Raw genomic sequence first — 24,144 nt, forward strand, 5'->3', positions numbered from 1 at the left:
TGCGCTGTTGGTCGATGAATAATTAGAATCCAAGGTTTGTCAATCATATTATGGCTTATGGTTGAAAGTAAACCATAATAAGTCAACTTTAAGAAGAGATCTGCAGTCATTGTGCTGCAGACAGTGCAGAGTGACCTTTGGACTCCCTTAACCTGGATTTGAATATGCTTTAGTGTTGCTACCCTGCCTGTCTTTGGGCATTGCATATAGGAGTAAGAGACTCATTGTTGTACTGAAATATTCTGGTTTTGAAAGGTCATTGGTAAAACTGTTTCCCGATTCTTATCTACCTATTGGTAAAGTGAGTTAACTGGAAGTCTATAATGTAAATCTAGATTCTGGCATTTTGTTGTTTCCCACGGTTATTGAACTGACTCAGCCGGTGTTGTATACCAAGGGCAGTGCATGTGCACCGCTCAGTGCCATTATCTATTCTTCAGATACCCACAAGTGCAATAGTGGTTTGTGCAATAACAGCTGCAATTACATGTTTATTGTGCAACATATACTAAGTGCAATAGTGGTTGTGCAATAACACAATGGAGAGAGAGAGTGTGTGTGTGTGCGTGTGTGTGTGTGTGTGTGTGTGTGTGTGTGTTTCCGATGAAAGAGCTGAGGCAGGGTGTGTGTTTCCGATGAAAGAGCTGAGGCAGGTGTGAACAAAATGATTCACATTCTTACCTGCTGATGTAGGCTTGTTTGAAGTCTGGTCTCATGCTGATTGCCTGTCGGTAAAGTTGATCGGCCTCTTCTAACCGCGAGTCGTTGGCACGGATGAGATTAGCCAGATTTATGTAGACGTTCAGATGGTTGGGTGCCACACGCGTAGCATACTTCTTACCGGGAATGATCTGTTCCAAAATGGCATGCAGAGAGGGACGTTTGAGAACGGTGGCATGATGACTTTACGTTGTTTATTGAGCTTACATCAACAACAAGACAAGTTGGTAAGGGACCAGGCCGACAAATTGCGTTGTTTATCCCATTCTGACCTGAGATCAGATTCATACAAGGTTTCCACTGGACACACACTGGTCTGATTAACCCATTCTAACCTGAGATCAGATTAAAAAAATGTCAGTCGTTCTTCGATTCTTCAAAAATAGCAGACCTACAAGCTCGTAGCGCGCCACTCGGTGGCGCGCTATGAGCTTGTAGATCTGCTATTTTTCAATAGCTAAAGCATAACATGATGCTAACACCAAAATGGGTTCCCGTTCAGAATGGGTTATTGTGCCACCGAGTGGCGCGCTACGAGCTTGTAGGTCCGCCATTTTTGAAAAATCGAAGAACGACTGACATAGAAACATAGCTTTTTCAGAAAACTGACAGGATGTAGAAGACATTTTTTAGAATCTGATCTCAGGTCAAAATGGGTTAAAGCCCACCATTAGCCATAACATTGGCAACAATTATAATTGATTTTTAATAATCGACTAAATTGTTTAGTCTGATTAACCACTTGCCCCCTATACTAAATTGACTGGGGTCCCCCTATACTATATGGACTGGGTCCCCCTATACTAGGCCTCCCCCTTTTTGAGGGGTGCCAGCTCCTCCTATCTATGCCCAGCTGTGTGTGTTTGTGTACCCCATAGCAATGATTTTATTGGCTGAGCACGGAATGTGAGGATTAAAAAAAAAAATCACACCTGTGTGAACTGTGAAGTGAGGGCCACTCCTATCATCATACTGTACATCATCTCATTCCGGCCAATCACAATTTGCGTCCTCGATGTTTGTGTTACACAATATTTGTGATTCAAAACTGAGGACAGAAAAATGTGAGGACGCTAATTGTGATTTGCTGGATTGTGATGATGTATGATATAAGAGCGCCCCTCACTTCACTTGTGATTTTTTACCTCTACACCATGTCACTGTAGTGAAATGTGCAGCTAGCTGCGTTGTGAGTTTGTAGATCAGCTAAATTCACCGAATGTTTGCCCCAGAATAATTATAGACGCTAGGATTCATGTGGTTAACCCATTCTGACCGGGCACCCATTTTGGTGTCAGCATCATGTTATGCTTTAGCTATTGAAAAATAGCAGATCTACAAGCTCATAGCGCGCCACCGAGTGGCGCGCTACGAGCTTGTAGGTCTGCTATTTTTGAAAAATCAACATTTTTAGAATCTGATCTCAGGTCAGGATGGGTTAATCAGACCAGTGTGTGGCCGCAGTGGAAACCTCGTATGAATCTGATCTCAGGTCAGAATGGGTTAAACATTGACGTGCAGTACAACACCAACAGTGTCACAGGAAAATAGGCAATCTACAAGCTCACAATGCACGAGCCGATACATCAGCTTTTTGCCATTTTGAAAATATATTTTATTAAAATCAATTATTTTCAATCGATTAATTAGATGAACTGATTAAATGTCTAACATAAGTGGTCCCAGGGGGGAATGTTTTACAGATTGATCTACACAGATTATGGAACCCCAAACCTTAATGCTTTGAATAAGATAAAAGCTATTCACTCTTAAGGCTATGAAATAACATTATTTGTATAAGAATATAAAAAATATAAGAAACCGGCCCACTGGTTTAAGATACAAATATTTTGTTTTAAATCTCAATTAAATTTCTTTGGTCATCAAAGACCATGAGCATGTAACATTAATGCCAACAAAAGGTAAAGTTAGCTGCAAGTTGTGATCAACGTTCTGTCAAAGAGGGATATCAAACCATGTTGTTTTTGGATGATGGGAGACATTTTTCTTGTGAGACACACTTTTGAATACCTTTGACAAGAACAAACGATTCACGTGCGTGACACAATTCATGACTCACCTGTGGCATGAGAGATTTAGCAATCAGGTAGGAATCCTCTGCCTCTTTGGACTTGTTCAAGTTCTTGTAGGTTCTTCCCACGTTCATATGAGCACCGATATCATCTGCAGATACAGAAAACAAACAACAAGACAAAGGATTACAACGGATCAAAGGAAGTGGTTTGAAAACGTAGTCCTCTTGCCAAATAGGAATTAGCTTTACAGTGTCTCTTGGACGCATCAGCAAAATAACTCATAAGGAGCCGAGCGAGACAAGCCAATACGAACGAGGAGAAAAAACTAAAACTAAATATGGCATGCTGTGTTAGTTACTTAGTTCTCAATAGGATACATTGTCTTTGTTTGGAAAATGAATAAAGTCGAGTGCCATTTACTGTAGAAAGCGACGCTTGACGATTAGAAAACCAGGAAATCCTCATCAAGTTAATGTGTTTACGTACTTAATCTAGGGGAAACACTTTTGGGTGGTGACTCAACAAAAGCAATGTTTTGACTGTGGACGTAACTTCCTCCAACCAGTCCCTTTTATTATTTAAACGGTCTGGCTTCTTTAACTAAAACAATTAAATTATGTTAGTGGAATTAAATGGGAGTCATTTGGATCGCATTCCCGGCATTGAGTTTCACACCCTAATCTCTACTGAAAGAATCTTTTGTTTTACTTTTAATGAGTCTCTTCTGCATCTTCATCACCTCCCTCTAAATCGGGGCTTTTCAACCGATTATGAACGAGGGACCACCACCCTGGCTTAGAATCAACCTGGGGACCACTGTTGAGTTGGGTTGGGATATGGGTAACATTAGCGCTTTTGTTGGTAACACTTGCTTGCTCTGCATCCCACGTGTATACTGTACATCCAGTTTCTCAACCAATGGTCCATATTGTTATGTTATGATCTGATCGCCCATGGCTGTGTAATTGTACTTGTACGTGAATACACAATGTGTAGTGTCCCGTTATTTGTTCTCCCGGGCCCGTCGACCGCCGCCGTACCAAAGGAATAATTCAACCGGATTGTCACACACCACCCAGCCTGCACACACACACTACCGGTCTGCCAGAACCAGACGATAGTCCAAGACTACTAATAATATCCTAATAATAATGACTCAACCAGACAATTCAGAGCACTTCCCCCCTCTTGAGATTCTAACTCCCCTTTTATATTGGATTTCTTGGTCGTTATACTGTAGGTCACCAGGTCATTCAGTTCACTGTTTCTCAATTAGTGGAACAAATCCTACATTACAAAATGAATGGTCAGGGACCACATTCAATTCAGGTGGTCCACGGACCACCTGTATTGGAAAATAGTTACTTTTCAGGAAATTGAAAAACTAAAATAATAATAATAAATATGGATCTAAAGTAGATATTATTTAGTCAAGCTCTTATTAATACTTTTCATCGGTTCAATATGAAACCCAACCAGACTTAACCTTCACTTTTACTTAAAACAAACACGTTGCTCGTAGATATCCGATACTTTCGCAACACTGTCACAAGACGAAGTAGCGCATTCATTTAAATGTATGGAAAATATGTGGTGGTTCCAATGATTGATACACTCAGCATGCGACTGACAGATAGACATGACCCCCCTGGAATAGCAAAATGTGCCACAGCAGCCAGCAACAACAGCTAGGAGACATGTTGAATAACATCTTCACACTGAGCTAGTGATGCAATGCTCACTATCAATACCCTCAATCAAAATTGATTCATACAGAGTGAGTCTGATGTTATTTTATTTTCACATACTATACCTCCCGTGGATTCATAAAATGTGCCACAGCCAGCAACAACAACTATGAGACCAGTTGAATACCCTGTTGATGTAGTGATGGATTGCCCACTATCAAAACGGCACTGTGCTAAGACAATAAAAAATAAATAAATGTGGTTTTTTATTTTTGGAGGACTTTGACGCTGAATGAATGAATTAATGAAAACATACATCTGTGGTTTTCATCCGTTTCCTTTTCATATACAGGCCCACTATTTATTGTGCATTTGAGCCACGGACCACCATTTTTGTCCACAATTCCGTGCTGTATTGATGTGGTACCATAGGAGAGATAACAGGCAAACCTTGATCAAAATGACAATTCTTCTACATTCTCTAATTGTGTAGTTGAACTTGTAAATTAAGTACCGGTAATGCAGATGTTTAACAATAATTTAACTCTTGAGAGCGGAAAATGAAACCAAATGGACCCATATAAGGGTCCAGTTGGTTTCATTGTACGCTCTCAAGAGTTAAAAGATCTACAAGGGTCCATTCGGTTACCAATTCTCCATCATTTAGCATGGGGACCACCTGGAATCCCTTCAAGGACCACTAGTGGTCCCCGGCCCACTGGTGTAATGCATTTTGGGCGGGAACCCCTTTTTGGTGTTTTAAACATTATGTTATAATTTAGCTATTGAAAAATAGCAGATCTACAAGCTCATAACGTGCCACTGAGTGGCGCGCTACGAGCTTGTAGGTCTGCTATTTTTTAAAAATCAAAGAAAGACTGACATAGAAACATAGCTTTTTCAGAAAACTGTCAGGATGTAGAAGACATTTATAGAATCTGATCTCAGGTCAAAAAGGGTTAAAGATCTACAAGGGTCCATTTGGTTACCAATTCTCCATCATTTAGCTGGGGACCACCTGGAATCCCTTCAAGGACCACTGGTGGTCCCCGGCCCACTGGTTTAAAACCACCGCATAAATAAAGACAACATAAAGTGTGGGAGTGTGCGTGCTGGGATGTCATCACGTCCCCAGGGTGCTTTGAAGCTCTGCAGACTGCCTGCGTGTGATGATGAGCAGCTCCCACAGTACGTACCTGGCTGGACTCGGGTGGCCTGCAGGAAATACCGCAGGGCCTTCTCATATTTGTTCTGGTTCTCCAGAGCGTGGCCAACATTGTTCCACAGCTTGGCATTGTTCTTGTTGACCTGCACATGTTAAGAGTTAACAGAATGTGAAAATCATCTTCTTTGATGCATCATGCGCCGACGGCAAAGTGCATTTGCAGCGCTGTGGCTGACGACCAGGGGCTGTTTCGCGTCGAATGACTCGGGACACCACCGTTGGTTTCGGGGGGCCAGAGTACGAACCGGAGTGCATGCATCGCCCCAAAGAACCAGGTTGATATATATACAGTTACCTGCATTACACCTGTATATCAAGATGCCAAAATAGTACCAAGTTAAGCCATACCAAGTGTATACAGAATTGCCAAATTCTCAGTACAAAATCGTAATAGCCTTCGCCATGCACACAGTCCATTACACGTGCACATCATACTATAGTTGGATGTGCTTGGACATTGCGCTACGGAAAGTAAGTGATACAAAATAGTATTCATTTTCCTGTGTAGGCTTATATCTTAAGTTACGAGAATGCTACAAAACAAAAATGTTTTCTGTAATTAGACAGGGAAAGGGGGCGAGAGATGGGGAGTGACAAAGGCCGTCGGGTTCGACTCCCGAGTCGAACCCGCGGCACGCCGTCCTGCTTTGCTTGGCAGCCTGTAGGTGCCCAGACGGTGGAGTTTACCGTCCGGGCCATCTGAAAAGAATTGTGACCAACCAACCACTGCCAACGTTAGATCGGCTGCAAAACCCTTGGCTGTTTTATTTGACTCTGAACTTTGTTTTGATCTCAAGTAAATGAGCTGAAAACATGCTTCAACATCTCTAAAGGTTGCATGTATCCAGTCAAAAGCTCAATAGATTTATAAATAAGATAACATCTCTAAAGGTTGCATGTATCCAGTCAAAAGCTCAATAGATTTATAAATAAGATAACATCTCTAAAGGTTGCATGTATCCAGTCAAAAGCTCAATAGATTTATAATTAAGATAACATCTCTAAAGGTTGCATGTATCCAGTCAAAAGCTCAATAGATTTATAAATAAGATAACATCTCTAAAGGTTGCATGTATCCAGTCAAAAGCTCAATAGATTTATAAATAAGATAACATCTCTAAAGGTTGCATGTATCCAGTCAAAAGCTCAATAGATTTATAAATAAGATAACATCTCTAAAGGTTGCATGTATCCAGTCAAAAGCTCAATAGATTTATAAATAAGATAACATCTCTAAAGGTTGCATGTATCCAGTCAAAAGCTCAATAGATTTATAAATAAGATAACATCTCTAAAGGTTGCATGTATCCAGTCAAAAGCTCAATAGATTTATAAATAAGATAACATCTCTAAAGGTTGCATGTATCCAGTCAAAAGCTCAATAGATTTATAAATAAGATAACATCTCTAAAGGTTGCATGTATCCAGTCAAAAGCTCAATAGATTTATAAATAAGATAACATCTCTAAAGGTTGCATGTATCCAGTCAAAAGCTCAATAGATTTATAAATAAGATAACATCTCTAAAGGTTGCATGTATCCAGTCAAAAGCTCAATAGATTTATAAATAAGATAACATCTCTAAAGGTTGCATGTATCCAGTCAAAAGCTCAATAGATTTATAAATAAGATAACATCTCTAAAGGTTGCATGTATCCAGTCAAAAGCTCAATAGATTTATAAATAAGATAACATCTCTAAAGGTTGCATGTATCCAGTCAAAAGCTCAATAGATTTATAAATAAGATAACATCTCTAAAGGTTGCATGTATCCAGTCAAAAGCTCAATAGATTTATAAATAAGATAACATCTCTAAAGGTTGCATGTATCCAGTCAAAAGCTCAATAGATTTATAAATAAGATAACATCTCTAAAGGTTGCATGTATCCAGTCAAAAGCTCAATAGATTTATAAATAAGATAACATCTCTAAAGGTTGCATGTATCCAGTCAAAAGCTCAATAGATTTATAAATAAGCCCACCGCATCTTGTTTATATCACTGCAAGGCCCTTTACTCAAGCCAAGGCTTGTTTAGTTCTCTTACTCTTTTGGCATCATTGACCATTGGCATTGTGGTATTTTACTGCTTGCTTGGTATTACGGTATATGGCACTGTACAGGCACTTTATTCGTCATCTTCATATAATTGCCTAAATATTTGATTTTTGTAATTTATTTTAAATTGGAAAATATTTGTACAACCCTTTAAATTGTCATCCAGAGAATTCCACATTCAGATTTTATCGAAGGACACATCAGTCTTTGAGTGGTCCGTGCAAACTTATGTTTAAAGTCAAATTTCCTCCTACTATCCCCACTTTCTGAACTGGCATCGAATAGCTGTAGATGAATAGATGAGCTGGTAATGTTTAGCTTTTTGCCCTATGTTGATCTTCATCAGGTCATGACCTGATGAAGATCAACACAGATCGAAACGTTGTCAGCCTTTAATAAAGAAAGTCTTATCTTTACCTGTGGTGTGCGGGCTCCATCCTATCTACATAAAGTTTCTTTTAGCCCAGCACCCAGCCTGTCGAGCTTTTTGCCCTAAACATAATTAATTAGGTTTGTATCTTCACGACACGTTTCAATATTCTCGATTTTATAAATAGACTATTTGTGTGATCTCTATATGGTGATATTGTTCTTGTGGTTAAAGGTTTTGCGACGCAGAGGAGCTGGTTTTGAACTCACCTTCAGGGCTGAAGTGAACAGCGTGTACTCAGATTCCCAATCCCAGTTCCTGTTGAAGGTTTTCATGGCATGGGTCGTCAGAAGCACTCCAATCATTAACCACGAGATCTTTTTCAGGTGTCTACAAAAGGAAAAGTGTAAATGTTTATAATTTAAAAAAAGAATGTGCCTTTCACGAATCAGAATAACCATTTCACTAGCATTTGTGACTTAAAATACATACAAAAAATATATTTGAAATGGTTTCAATACTAATTTTCTGCACTATCAATACCAGATTCGCTTTCTCCGACAGTCAGTAAAGTCATTTAAACCAACCAACCAACCAACCATATAGGCTCAACTTAACAGATACCCATTTGCACCACTCTGTTCACACAGGTGTGATTTTATTTAATGAATAATAATTAAATAATAATTAAAAATGTTTTGAATAACAAATCAATGAAGTCAAAATATGAGGTGTCTTTGAGATTGACAGGCATCGACATGTGGACCTGTGTGGACCGCCTAAAGCAGAGGTTCCCAACCACTGGTACTAGTACCACTAGTGGTACTCAGAGGAGTCTCCCAAAAAAGGAGAAAAAAAAGACAAAAGTGGAATGAAATATTTATATTACTACAGCAATTGGTTGAAATGGGGTCTCCAGCCGTGCTGAAATGAGCATGACAGCACACCTAGCCGTTAATAGAAGATTTGAGAATGGATTAATCACATTAGAAATATCATCAGTTGTGCTGATTAGTGATTAGACAGAGTTTTTTCAGAGCAGCATCATCATTGGCTTAGGAATGGAACAAAAGGGGCAGGTACTGTATGCGCGCCTGCATTTTAACCCATTCTGAACGGGAACCCATTTAGGTGTTTAGCATCATGTTATGCTTTAGCTATTGAAAAATAGCAGATCTACAAGCTCATAGCGCGCCACCGAGTGGCGCGCTACGAGCTTGTAGGTCTGCTATTTTTGGAAAAATCGAAGAACGACTGACATTTTCAGAATCTGATCTCAGGTCAGAATGGGTTCATCAGACCAGTGTGTGTCCAGTGGAAACCTCATATGAATCTGATCTCAGGTCAGAATGGGTTAACATCCGTTCTTATATGATGGTACTTGGAGAGCCAAATATTTTCTGATGTGGTACTTAAGTATAAAAAGGTTGGGAACCGATGGCCTAAACTAGAGACCGCGAGACATGGCCAAAGCATTTCCTGGGGTCGCCACCCAGTCAAAAACGTTGAGAACCTCTGGTTTAGGACATGCACTCACTCACCCTTTATGCGAGACGATCCTGAATCCATGTGCCACGAGCACACAGAAGCCCATGCTCGGCACATAAAGGACCCTCTCTGCCACGACGAAGCCCACCGGGAAGAAGAGGTTGCACGCAGGAATGAAAGGCAGGACAATCAAAGACAGGGCCTGAAAACAGAGACATTATGACATTAGCATAGTGGGTTTTCAACTGTTTACATATCACGGCCCAAAATATCTCTCTCTCTCTCTCTAATTGAGTTTTTGTAAAATCTGATGCAATGTTTAAAATGGAGCAGGACCACTTTGGACAGGCCGTTCTGGAAAATTTGGGAAAGAGGTTCATCATTGGTATACATGGAGTGTGTGTACAAAATTTGGCATTGACCGGGTTAATGAGGGTGGACGAGATCCATTTGACCCGACCGCCGCGTCGGTGGGTGGTCCGACGCGGCGGTCGGTAAGTCCGAGGTCGGTCGGTAAGTCCGACGGTTAATATGTATTAACAGAATTACAGTACATTTGGGGGGGGGATTCAGATTTTTACGGGGGCCAGTTTCGAATTGCAGCCGTCCGTAGGTGCCCTTTGAGAGCGGTTTTAAAGGAGTCAAGGGATTTGCATGTCTTAATGACTGTTGGTAGGGCATTCCACATTTTGGTGGCATAGGAGCGAAGATAATTTAGTCCCTTGTTTGTGCCGAATCTGGTTGAAAACCACTGGTTGAAACCACTGGTTGAAAACCACTGCATTAGAAAGATTGCACTCCTAGAGTGCATACCCTGGCCTGACATGTCTGGCCAGTCTGACATGTAACAAACAATACAATACAGCCACAATCATTTGAATAAACCAGTACTAGGCTTTATATATGAAAGTATTCCTAAGTAACTGATTTAGTTACAAGCGTCTGCCACATCATATGTAACCAATATGTTAAAATAAATAATTAAACTCTTCAAAGCATTTGCGTTATTAAGTTATGGGTTATAAGCAATTGTGGTAATTGGTGTACAGAAGAAGAAGAAAAAATCTGCCAAAATATTCATTATAAAAAATAAAAAAATCCCACTCTTGGATGGAATCTGTATTGGATAGTTCCATCTCCAATGGAAAGACAATAAAGCCAAAGAACTGGCTTTATAGCTCACGTCCAAAGCAGTGAGGTAGTGATGTGATGTCGCTGTTGCTCAAGATGTTCAAGGCTGCCCGTTGACAGAAGTTAACTTTGTGTGGAAGTGTGAAAGAAAAGATTGTGTGTGTTATTATATGCAGTATATAATGGATAAGAGGTAGATAAAAGCATTCAGTTTTTAGCTTCATAAGCTAATACAATCCCAGTGGAATCAATTATATTGACGTTAGTGACAAAATACACTTCATACAGTATATGAAACAGATCAGTTACAGATCAGTTTTCATTAATTATTCCACGCCCAAAGTCATATCTCGGGCGATACTGTACTGGAAGATCTGGTGCAGAGCAAAGAATGCCTACTGACATTTTGTTACGTTTTAAACCTTTTTTGTGTGTGTTCTTTAGGTTTTATAGGCCTGAGAACCACTTCAACAAGACAATGGGCCATTAAGCAACAGTTCAGATTTACAGGTTCACAAACTTCACACGCTCACTGCATGAAAAGGATGTGCAGGCCTGGCCTACATACATGAAAAAGGTAGCCGTCTTTATAGTAGACCATAAAAAAGAAACTCATGGGAAACTAATTCTGTTCTGCTTCCAGCTTTCTTTATGGTGCAGATGCTTTGCTACTTGCTTTCGCCTCTGCATTCTTCTCATGATATAGTTGTATTTTTCCGCTAGAAGTTATGGCCAGTGAATGAATCCCGATTCCTGGTGGATAGATACTTTATACGGCACATCACTGTGCCTGTAATTCTTTTATAGATCTAGTGGGATATTGCAATATTTCAACATTTCTATGACCTCCTCAATACTACCGTAACTCACATAATAGCAGTGGCCCTACGGTGGAGCCGCTGCCGCAGGTGAGGCAGACTCTGGTAAAGCGGCCTGCCAACACCCCCCACCTCCCAGTCTCCAGCACGTAGCCAACAATAAATAATGATCCCTGATTTAAAAAAGCTGTGCAAGTTTGATAGCATGGATCTCGTTCCAGCAGGAAACGAGGGATAATATATAGATAACATAATAACCTACCCTACAGAGACTTGGTTTTGTGCTGACAGGTGGGAGAGGATTCTCTGGGAAAGCCAAGAGAGGGGGTGTATGTCATACTGTTTACACACACACACACACACACACACACACACACAAATAGGCCAAAACATACTGTACGTGTAAGTTATCTCACGTTATCTCTGCGAGAAGATTCTCTGGGAAAGCCAAGAGAGTATGTCATACTGTGTACACACACACACACACACACACACACACACACACACACAACGTGTAAGTTATCTCACAATCGAATGGGGCCCAACATTCACTAAGAGTGCCTGGAGGATGATAATAATAATAATAATTCATTGTAATAGAAAACAAAAAAATACGAGTCTGCCACTAGACGTCCACTTAGTCTGAATGTGTTGATATATGTACTGTACTGTATGTATTCCATCAACAAATATAAATGTATCACCAGTGAATATACTGCTCTATTATACTGCTCTTATGAATATACCTTCATCTAACCCTATTGTTCATTATTGCTTCTACAATGGAGAGGAAAAACTAAATAATTGTATTATTGTGTACCCATAAGTTGAGATATATAATCTTATCCCAAAGAATATGAGGCTCCGAAAATGATGGCTACTTGCAAAAAAGTAAGGTTTGAGTCCAAAAAAAGAAATGCTCAGTGGCGGTACAAAGGTTAAAAAGGTACGGTCGGTACTTCAAGGATCAAAGGGACAAATAGAACAAGAAAGAGGGCGTGATCCGAGTACTACAAAAAAGGTTAAACGTGGAGGAGAGGGCGGATATAAAACCAGGGTACTTTATTCAAGTTAAAGCGCCACTGTTCAAGTCCTTTGGTGTGTCAGGAATGATGAGTGAGTCTGGGTCTGAGATGCTCCTCAACCCTATTAGCACCCTGCCTCATCCTCCCCCTCTGCAGCCACCTCCAGGCTGCCCAGTTGAAATGCTCCTCATCTCCATTAGCACCCTGCCTCATCCTCCCCCCCCCCCTGCAGCCACCTGCCCAGTTTAATTCCAACTTTGGAGCTGATATTCATCACCATCCTGCTCAGTTTGTTGGTCCCTGGTGTTGATGTTACACACGGAAAAGAGGAGGTTTATTGGCTACTCTAGACTGGCAGAACATCTGCCACAGCCTGCTTAAGGACACGCTGTGATTGACCTGTAGCCAGTTTGAGTGGCAGCTCTCGCCAGAACATTATTTACTATTCTCGGGTCGCAACTCCAACAGGGCTGAGTCGTCTAAGGGAACTCCGCAACGCTCGACATGGCGCTCGGTGGTGTCTCTCGTGGCTCGCTTCAGACGGCGCCCGTCCGCCACGGTCCAAAACAATACTTTATCATCCCCTGCTGTAGTAGTAGGGGGGCGTGACCATTTCCATGCTCGTGCCAGCAACCAGAATAAAGTGAAATGTTAGCCTGCGCCTGTGACTCCTCAGGAAGAACAGCCCTAGCTCGCTCTGTCGCATCGTGCAGAAGAGGGCCTCAAGAGTTGTCAGTCCAGTTCATTTGTATTGTTCCAATGAACTCGTAAGTATTAAACAATCCGCAAAGAGCTCCTCGGTGTGCTTTTCTAAAGAACATTACAGTTACAGTACCACCCTCAAACTAGAGCCAACTAGGTCACAACCCCTCCCTTTGTGCCTTTACAGTTTGTTTTGTCAGTGTGCCATTCATAAGTAATGCAGAAGGAAGGTGGGTACAAGAACTGGCATGAAGTTGCAGTCTTGCAGACGATAATTCTTCTTTTGAAAAATTGTGTATAAAGATTAGGCAAAGTCTACATAAAATACTTCAAGGAAAGGGTGTGGTTTTTGTTTTGTCTAATTTTCCTGGTTCTCATCACGCGGTATAGCCGTCCACATACTGGGGATACCGTTCCATGCAGTTGTTAAAACATATTATAGAAACATTTAATATCGTTTCAACACTTACACAGCGTGAATATGTTATTTTGACCAAACGTGAACCTTTTTTTTTGTAATAACTAGGAATGTGCATGACTGACCGCTACTGCAATATTTTAATAATGAATATTGGGATATTCAAAAGAGGAAGAAAAAAAAAACATAGAACACGTTATGACGGGCATACAGTAGGCCTAGGTTTATTAGCTGCTTTGACGCTAAATAATTAGTCTTCACCCCACTCAAAATTATTGAGTAAGCTTCAAAAACACTTCACCAGTGATTTAGCTACAATGTCAACAATTTTATCAAGCCGTATAAGCTTGCCATGCAACCATGCAACAAAAGAATGGCAGAATACCACATTAGGGAGTGAACGATCCTGCAGGGACTTGTTAAAGAACACCCCTCTGAGAAGAAATTAGGTCTAGTACGTAGGTGGTAAACCTTAATCAAATTATCAATCAGGTCTAAGTAAGATCTCACACGCAATAATGGATGATTTTTTTTTGTTGGTCAAATACAATGACAGAGGGGGGTCCCCAGATTATTATTTATTTGTTTTTGCAACTGAATGGCTGTAAATGGAAATTAACAGTTTATACAGTACACATGTACACAGTACATGCATAAACTTTCCTTAAGACACTGAACCCTACACTGCCTCCAATGCGTCGGTCGGTGTGAGCTTGCCACCATTGGTGTGTGAATGTGGGAAGTGAGGACGCTGGCGTCGACTGTTCGCCGCTTCACCTCTCAACGTGAATGAACCATTGTAAAGCGCTTTGAGCACTTGGAAAAGCGCTATAAAAATGCAATTCATATTATTAAGGTCATTGTTGCGGTCAATTTGTATTGGGGGTGGGGGCTGGGCGGGGTCTGGAGACATGGCCAAAGCATTTCCGGGGGTCCCAACAGTTTATTCACTGAGCATGGGTAATTGGGTATGCAGTATCCATCAACCTCTCCAAGGAACAGCAATGTCCGTGTTCACCTATGTGTGGTTAACCTATGTTACGTTAATGAGCACCAGTATGAGTACCAGTAGGGACAGAGCTGCACTGTTGCCTGCTAATGAGAGAGAGAGAGAGAGAGAGAGAGAGAGAGAGAGGAGTGTGGGGGGAGAGAGGGGAGTTGCACCACTCGGTTCCACTTTTCCTAAAATAAAAAAGAGAACTTTATTTTACATCCTTTTTTCCTTCTTTTTTTGGGACCCATAAGAATTTACATCACTGCTAATGTAAACTAAAAATGTTGTCTGGAAGAGGGGAAAAAAGACATAGGAGCAGGAAAGAATGTGTGATCTCAGTCACATCTCTATGCATCTCTCACTTAAGTACTGTAGGGCCCATGCAACTATAGGCTTAGTAGGCTGATTCCTTACGGAAGGTTCTCTGACAAGGTCAACATTAGAATTACTTTCTGTGTTGATTTTTCTCTAAGGCAGGCCTCAGAGCTCTAGTGCAAGAAGGGATTAATGACCTCCCTGTTAAGAAAGTCAAGGGCCTGTTATACAACACGCAGACGCGAGCACACACACACACACACACACACACACACACACACACACACGCACACACACACACACACGTGAACAAAACAACATACAGTATTATACACAGTAGTACTGTACAGGGTATCTGCACATTTGCGAGGCCGATTCAAAAATACTTTGTGATTAATCGCATGATTAACTAAATACCGTAAATCAGGTGATTAATCGTGATTAAAATATGTAATCATTGGACAGCACACACACACACACACACATACACAAGTTTCGTTTATTCTCAAAATTACACTGAGTAATCAAACTCATTTCCAGTGTCGTCGAGTAATACAATATCATCGTTACGGACCACGGTCCTTTTGATTAGTTGTCATTTGTTTAAGTATAATTATTATTTATGGTGGCTATTTAATTAGGATAATAATTATAAGTTGGTATTTGTTATTGTGTTTTATGGCATGTAACAAGTTGTATTTCTTCTGCTACAGTACTCAAGTGAATTGACAGACATGGCTCTGAGTGACAGGTCCCTGATTGGACCTGCCCCTCTGTCCCTTATTGGTTCTCCCCGACAACACCAGTTTCCTGTTGGCTGGGCACTCTTCCTGTCTCTGTATAAAAGCTCAGTTGAACTTGGCCTTCAGCAGGGGACGACAGCTTTCAGCAGCAGAGACTCGATCCCTCTAGTCCTCTCTTGTGCCTGCCTTATTATTATTGTTTTCGTTTGTTCTTGTTCATTATGCCGTAAGTTCTTTTGTTTTGTTTAGCCCAGTGCCTAGTGCAAAAGTTAATCTTTAATTTGTCTTTAAATCTGTAAACCACTTATTTATCCTTGTTAAATAAGAAGCCCGGTTCCTACCTCCACCATGTAGGAGTGCCAGGTATTTTCTTTTGTCAACTTATTGTAATTTTGGTTAGTTAGGGTAGTTAGGGAATTAGAATTGTAATTTTCTTTAAACCTTCTGTTAGGGCCTTTAGGTAGGGGTAAACTTTTGATTTCCAGTTAGATTAGTGTTGTTAGAATAGCACCTGCACTCCGAAGCCAAAAAGTGAGAATTGTGAACAAGAAATGTACAAATTGTCTCTACTGTTGAACAAAAAGAACGACTACAAATAAATTGAAGTTCTTTTCATCCTGTCTCCTCTCGAATTGTGTCATGTCCCTTCACCCTAGACGAAGGTCCATAACAATCATATAGAAAAAAAACTTCACAATACATCAGAAGATCAGGAGAAGAAAAACAAAAGATATACATGTGAATTAAATAGGTTTAGAAACTATAGTAAAATACGCACATCACTTCGTGGAGGTGCTGGGTTAACCCATTCTGACCTGAGATCAGATTCATACGAGGTTTCCACTGGACACACACTGGTCTGATGAACCCATTCTGACCTGAGATCAGATTCTAAAAATGTCAGTCGTTCTTCGAATTTTTCAAAAATAGCAGACCTACAAGCTCGTATCGCGCCACTCGGTGGCGCGATATGAGCTTGTAGATCTGCTATTTTTCAATAGGTAAAGCATAACATGATGCTAACACCAAAATGGGTGCCCGGTCAGAATGGGTTAAAAAAGTGACATAGGAAAAGAGAAGGGAACCCGCACACTCATATGCTCCGAAAGATACATTTATTGACGACGTTTCGAGCCAAGGCTCTTGACCAGATGAAGAGCCTTGGCTCTAAACGTCTTTTGGAGCATTTGAGTGTGCGGGTTCCCTTCTCTTTTCCTAATTACATAGGTTTATACAAATAAAAAGCTAAGACAAATGTCTAAACGATCTGTTACATATTGTCTGTATGCTCACCAAGGCCTTATTTCTATACAAAAAGCCAATTTTTTGTCGCAATTCACGAGCAAGGACCTCTACATGGTGTTTAAAAGTAAGTCTCATCAATCCAAATACCAAGATATTTATACTCTGTGACTCTTTCTATATCAGCTCCATTCATAGAAGATATGGGAATGTCATTATAGGAGATTTGTTTTGGCTCTGGAGAACAGCATCAATTCTGTTTTGCTGATGTTCAACATCAATCTGAGACCAATAAGGGCATCCTGGAGGACGTCAAAAGAAAGTTGTAGGTTTTCTATTGAGACTTACAGTATATAGAGTCTGCTGTACAATAAATGACTGTCATCTGCATAGAGATGACAGCTACAGTTATGTAAAGATGAGGTGATATTATTTATATAGATACTAAAAAGGATTGGGCCTTGTGGGACACCTTTTGAAATGGTTAAAAACTCAGACTGGGTATTTGCCGTTTTCACACATTGGAGAATATAAATATTCTCTATGTTCATATACAATTAATACCCTTTATTTTTTCTCCAATTTCAATGCAACCAACTGTTAGTTCTAAATTCCGAGCAGTTCCAAGCAACCAACTGCTTAGATATTTCTAGGGAGTACAACTGATAAGTGAGGACAAGGTCAGGAGGCCTCTCTGAGCAATGGGCAGATGCCGGCGCTTCCTTGTTTCTCAGGAGTTTCACCTTATCAGGTCAAGACACTTTGCTACATCCATCAATAGGGCCAGTACTGGTTTAGACTGGTGCCTAGTCGGCCCTTTGCCAGTTGTCTCCCATTATCTTTAGAACCTGTAATCTTAAGACCCACCCATCAGCTAATTCTGTGCCTAGATATACACAATGAATGTGCATTCATGCTCATGTCGTCTCAAACCCTCCAAGAGAGAGCTTGTGTCTTCATCACTTGTATACATTTTAATCTTAGAATACATTTTCCATCAGACCAGTGTTATTTAATTTCTCATCTTGTGCTTAAATAATCTCCGATCAGTAGCACGTCGTCAAGTCAATGCTGAGATTCTTTTGTTAATCAGTCCACTTGTTCAAGGACTGGTTGACTGAAAATAGCTGCTCATGCTGATTTGCATCACAACACAAACACAGAGCCGTCTAAGCTCGGCACATCTTTCTGCCTGAAACCGCTCCATGCTGCACTTCAATTTTTGCTCCAGTGTAGTATTTCTGATACACAAACGCATTGCTCACATAATGGTCAACATATCGGCCAAACGACCAACATCATCCATATTCATATTAGCAAAAGTTTTTGTTTGTTTGTTTGGGCAAAGACATTTGGTTTAGAGGAGAAAAAAGATTGCATCAAGTACAGTGCAAATCAGGACTGATGCAAATCAGGTCTATTTTACTAAATATAGAGGGTCAAAGTGGTTAACTATGAGGGTTAGCACTGGCAGGACAGTAGTCTTAGATTATTTAAGAAGGTGTTAGGAATAAGAAAGGATAGTTGAGAAGGACGACAAGGAGGTCTTGTGATGGTGACCTAATTGTAAAGGAAGCAACACACTGATATCAGGGGTAAATGTTCTTCACAATTTTCTTAGAAACTCATTCGATTAGGTGACATTAGGGTCATTTTCAGCTCCTTAAAATGAAGCGATGAACTGAAGAAGGGTTATTCAATTACATAGTGTCTGCACTCTGTGGTCTATCAGTTTACAACTTGGCAAAACATTCTTCAAATACATGTTTCTGCAAAGCACAATATTTTCCAGGGCCTGAATACAATGTAATACAACATCTCCACACAGTATGCATGAGAAATTTAGTTTGGCTTGGATTCTGAGGTTTCACGCACGGTATGGGCCCCCAGGACCCCTAAAGGGCTTGTAGTAACTCACTTTAGCAGAGACAATCTATCACATCTTTGGAATCTAGTATTTTCCTTCCATATGTCACTTAAGGATACATCAGAATAGTTGACTAGCCATCAGGCAGGGAGGGAGGGAAGGAGAGTGAGAGAGTGTTTTTCCTTATTAATAGCAGATTCATTTTTGATTAAACTTTTAGCAGCATCATTTCAGCAAATGATGTAGGTTGGCAAAAGTAAACAATGTAAAGTTTAAACCATGTTCTAAAAAGGTTTCATATAATGCAGATTATATAAACTACTGAATATGTACGTTTTTATGTCTCTATCCATGGTGCTGAAGGAGCACATTCAAAATAAGTACATTTTAATTAAATGGGTTTTCAGAGTGAACTTTTTAACTCAAATCTTTGCTTCTGGGGAGGTCCCTGGAACAACATATTTTCAGATGGGGGTGCGGAGGCATATTACATATATTTTTTGGGGTCCTTGACATGAAATATTGAGCACCACTGATGCAGAAACATACGTTTTTTCAGAAATGTTGAAGACATTTTAAAATTTCGACGTCAGGACTAAATGGGTTAAAGGCAGATCATTTACCAGCAACTTTCCACTGACTTCCAATCAAACCCAGTCAGATTTAAACAGCGATCATCTGTACATCTCTGTGGATGAAATGACACGCTTTATAGCACATCGGAGGAGGTATCGCTCTAACTATAATAATACAGGTTGATGATTAATTGACCTGTTGATCGACACAGAGTGGAAGAAAGCGAGAGAGGAGAGAAAATAATCGGAGGAAGGATAGCTGAAAAGAGAAAAACATGTGCAATGCTAAAGAGAGGAAATGTTGCTTTTGGCCCTAAATACATACAGCATAACTACATCACATACTGTAGGTCTTCCTGGAGACAGATTAGTTCAGACCACAGGTTTTGGGGGCCAGCAGAGACCGGGAGTGGTTTTCCACAGAACCTGTGAAAAGCCTGCTTTTCATTTTATTTTTTACCAGTGCCAGCCGGCGCCCGGTCTAAAGCAGTGGTTCTTAAAGGCAGATCATTTACCAGCAACTTTCCACTGACTTCCAATCAAACCCAGTCAGATTTAAACAGCGATCATCTGTACATCTCTGTGGATGAAATGACACGCTTTATAGCACATCGGAGGAGGTATCGCTCAAACTATAATAATACAGGTTGATGATTAATTGACCTGAGGGAGTTCCAGGGGGTCTAGTATAAAAAGGTAGGTGGCTAGCGCACATCCAGTTCCTGTCTGGTGCTGGACTAATAAGGTCCAGGGGGTCCCCAGCTAAATGATAGTTTGGAACCAAATGGACCATTATGGGCTTCATTTTCGTCACCGCTAAACCCCTTATCCCTAAACTTCTTTGCCTTTTTTTACTATTTTGCTAAACATTTTTGAATAGTTAAAATGGCCAGTCTACAAGCTCACAACGTGTCAATGGAGATTGGAAAAATGCAGCCTAATAAATGTTGATTTGGGGGTCCTTGACACGAAGAAGTTTGGGAACCACTGGTCTAAAGCACATCTACTCCAAGGCGGTTTTGGGTAATTTTCACACACTACTGTACATGTACAAATTAGAGATAGTTTAGGTACCAAATGGACCCTTTTGGAAATGGAACCAAATGTTTTGCACTCTCAAGGAGTTAAATTAACATTGATTTTACAATATAAATCGGGGTCCCAGAGTTAGAAATGCTATCAACTGGGGGGTCTGAGGCCTAATGCATGACAAACTGGGATGGGGGGGTCCTTGAAATTAAAATGGTTGAAAATCACTAAACAATAAACAAAACATAAACATAAACAATTTATGTTATGGGGGTCCCTGGCAAGGTGTAATAAATGTCGATTTGGGGGTCCTTCACATGAAAAGGTTAAAGTTAAAATGCTATAAAATAACTTTAATTTAAAATGCCATAAAATAACTTTCATTTAAACTAACTACCGTAGTCGCTAGAGTTATCAACTAAAAGGTGATAAAAAAAACCAATGATATGGATAAAAAGAGGCCTCACCATGATGACGGTCTTAGCAGAGCTGTGCTTGTAGCGCAGGCTGTGGAAGGCCAGCAGGCCCAACACGGTGTAGAAGGCCAGCGTGGCCAGGTTGCGGAGGTCCCGCGGCGACTCCACCAGCGGTATGGTGCCCATCGTCCAATCACAGCAGAGCTCCGAGGGGTTCAGGAGAAGCCACGCGTTCACAGGAAGCAGGTAGTTGAACGTCAGCTGTCTGGCGGGTGTGGGGCTGACCGCCGCCGGGTTATCGAATCTTTAAAAACGGCAGAGAAAGAAAGGCAGAGAAAAAAAAACTTTAATTTGCCTTGTAATGTAGGATAAAGGAACTACGTCCACAGAAAGTGTATTCTGAGAGCGTCGGAACGCTTTGGATATAGCTACACGTGCACTGAGCGAGATGGCTCTGCTCAATGATTGTGGCTGTCTCTCTACAACCGTCGAACCGGGAACATGACAGAGTACCGAAGTGTCATTCGCTTACCATTTTCAGTTAAGACCATAGAAAAACAGCACTTTAACAAACTATATTTACAGTATATTAAATGAAATGCCAGTTAAATAATATGAAAACAAATTAACCAGAACTAAGTATCACATTTGAACATTGAACAAACACTAGTGGTAAATGGAAAACCTGCAACAACGATGACTCTTGGCGGCTTCAAAACTACATGATATGATATGAACATTTGTATAGTGCTTTTCAAAACATAGTTCCAAAGTGCTGCACAGAAGAAGATAAAAAAACAACAAGAAACACACAATAACAAAATGATAATGGCACACAAAACAATAGCAAGCATGTATGTATGTACAATTGCTACCCTAATGTGCACTGGCAGTGCGTTCCACAGTCTGGGTGCCCGAGCGGCAAAAGCCCGGCGGTCACCATGGGTAGCTATAGGTTTGTACAACCAGGAGGGCCTTATCCGAGGATCTGAGGGTGCGCACGGATTTAGGGAGGGATAGCATCTCACGGATGTAAACAGGGGCCAGCCCATTTAGGGCTTTGAACGTGATTAATAGAATCTAAAAATCTAAAAAATATAGGATGTACCATGAAGCAAGCTGGCAAGCCATAACCTCTGTCTGAAGACCTTTTCATAAGGCGTGACTCGTGAGGCATCGAGATGGTGGCAGTCTGAAAGTGCCTCACTGTTATGACTATACTGCTCTAATTCCAAACAAACGCACACTGATACGATCTGACAACAACCTTTGGATTAACGCTACAAGACTATCTAGGGAGGTCTTCTATTGCATGTTTCTTTCATCTTTCATCTTTGATCAGTGATCTGAAATGCCACCCGGATGCGTCTCTGTGGAATGGTACGGCATGCGTAAGTGGAATCCGCTGATATTACACAGAATTGAGATGCGATCAAGTCGTTCAATGGAGAGATGCTGACATCCAGGGCGGGGCGGATTAACCATCCCCTGCTGGCGCGTTTCACTGTGTTAGCGGTTCACTTAAGGATACATCGGTTCACTTAAGGATACATCAGAACAATTGACTAGCCATCAGGGAGGGAGGGCGGGAGGGAAGGAAGGAGAGAAGGAGGGGGAGCGTGAGATAGTGTTCAAAATTTCGCCGCCCTTTCCACGATAGTAGAGTCTGCTTTCACGCCCTGCCGTTTCGTAACCTGCCGGTTTTGATATCATAAATCTCCGTCGTTTGAATCAATCTCCATCTCGGGCATCGTACTAAGTACCAGGGTATGGGATAATATTAAGTCTCACAGTACACAATCAAAAGTATTTCAAGAGGAAATAATAAAGCGGGACAAGTACTCATGTGTGCTACAAAGTAAGAACACATCGTTCATCATGGCATTCAAATCCTCCTGGCATATACCCATACGATGCCAGCACCATAGAGGCCTGCCGAGACAATAGTTTTGAAATGTTACCCCGATATGAACCTGCTTGGGAATCACTCGGACGCATATGATTCTATCCAACTACAGTTACATTCATCAATATTATGCATATACATATTTAAAAGGAAATATAAGTACAATACAATGCATTCACTGAAATAACACGATAAGTGGACCTGTGAGTGGATTTGTTAATATGGACCATACTGCGCTGGAATTTGGACAAACCTAGCTTTCAGGGGGAGCCAGCCCAGCTATTGGAAGTATTCTTTACGCACATGCTGTCTAGAGGCTAGCCCTTAGTGTAAGTCGTATAACTTTGTTTTGAGAAACCTGCAGTGTCCTTTAACACTTTGGAAGGTTATGCTGTGAAAGTGTGAAATACAAGATTTGCATACTGAGCTGGAATTTGGACAAACCAGCCTTTCAGGGGAGCCAGCCCAGCTATTGGAAGTATTCTTTACGCACATGCATCTCTAGAGCAGTGGTTCCCAAACTGTGGTGCGTGCACCACATGTGGTGCGCGAGCGCCTTCTAGGGGGTGCGCGACATGGAAAGTCTAATGGTGGTGCTATGGTTTTATTTTAAATATATTATTAACATATTATGCCAATATATGGCAAGTAATGCAGAATATAGCCTATGCTGCATATATTATGCCATATTCAGGTTCATATATGTGCATATAATAGGATAAAAAGGAAATATATGTCTCTATATAGCACATGCAATGTATATTTCCATGTGGGGGGTGCGGTGCGTCAGCTAGGTCGGGAGGTAACAGGGGGTGCACGGCCAAAAAGGTCTGGGAACCGCTGCTCTAGAGGCTAGCCCTAGTGTAAGTAGTTTGTTTTGGGAGACCTGCAGTTTTTTAAGGTTATACTGTGAAATACAAGATTTCAGCAAATATGAAAAAGAATAGCTACCGGTAATTGTTTGCAGGAGGGGCGCGTTTTGAACAAAATGTCTCAAATCATGAATGCAGTGTCCGATTGGCGTGCACGCAAATTCCTGTTAGTGCTGCATGACCCCCATCTGAAAATATGTTGTTCCGTTCGCTCTGAAAGAATATATATTCAAAGGGGTTCCCATCCAGAATGGGTTAAGACACTACTATGCGATTTCATTTCTAAATTTGAGCAAGAATCGTGCAGCACTAGTTGGCTGTCCAACTCATTTTACTTAGTCTTATTGCGAACGCAGTGAGCACTAACTATAGAAGATGGCCTAAACTGTCTGTCTGTGTGTCGCAATGAGAAACAACAAAATTAAAAACTTCGATGAAATCACGAGGATAAAGGAAACATTGTCCAGTTTGCTAATGCACAGCTGCTACTACTACTTTGGTATTATA

General features: G+C 40.8%; 1 protein-coding gene across 1 annotated transcript in view; it reads right to left on the bottom strand.

The window, feature by feature from the left end:
* The window catches only part of tmtc3 (transmembrane O-mannosyltransferase targeting cadherins 3), a 55,363-nt gene that overhangs the window by 12,018 nt on the left and 19,201 nt on the right, over nucleotides 1–24,144 (bottom strand). Inside the window, exons 7-12 of the mRNA XM_080762620.1 lie at nucleotides 20,911–21,163; nucleotides 9,638–9,786; nucleotides 8,366–8,486; nucleotides 5,641–5,752; nucleotides 2,801–2,904; nucleotides 682–851 (exon numbers count right to left, since the gene is read on the bottom strand). Coding sequence (XP_080618746.1) covers nucleotides 682–851; nucleotides 2,801–2,904; nucleotides 5,641–5,752; nucleotides 8,366–8,486; nucleotides 9,638–9,786; nucleotides 20,911–21,163 — 909 coding nt within the window. The remainder of the gene's footprint in view (nucleotides 1–681; nucleotides 852–2,800; nucleotides 2,905–5,640; nucleotides 5,753–8,365; nucleotides 8,487–9,637; nucleotides 9,787–20,910; nucleotides 21,164–24,144) is intronic.

This window comes from Protomyctophum bolini, assembly GCF_963924005.1.
Source record: "Protomyctophum bolini genome assembly, chromosome: 4".
NCBI lineage: Eukaryota > Metazoa > Chordata > Actinopteri > Myctophiformes > Myctophidae > Protomyctophum > Protomyctophum bolini.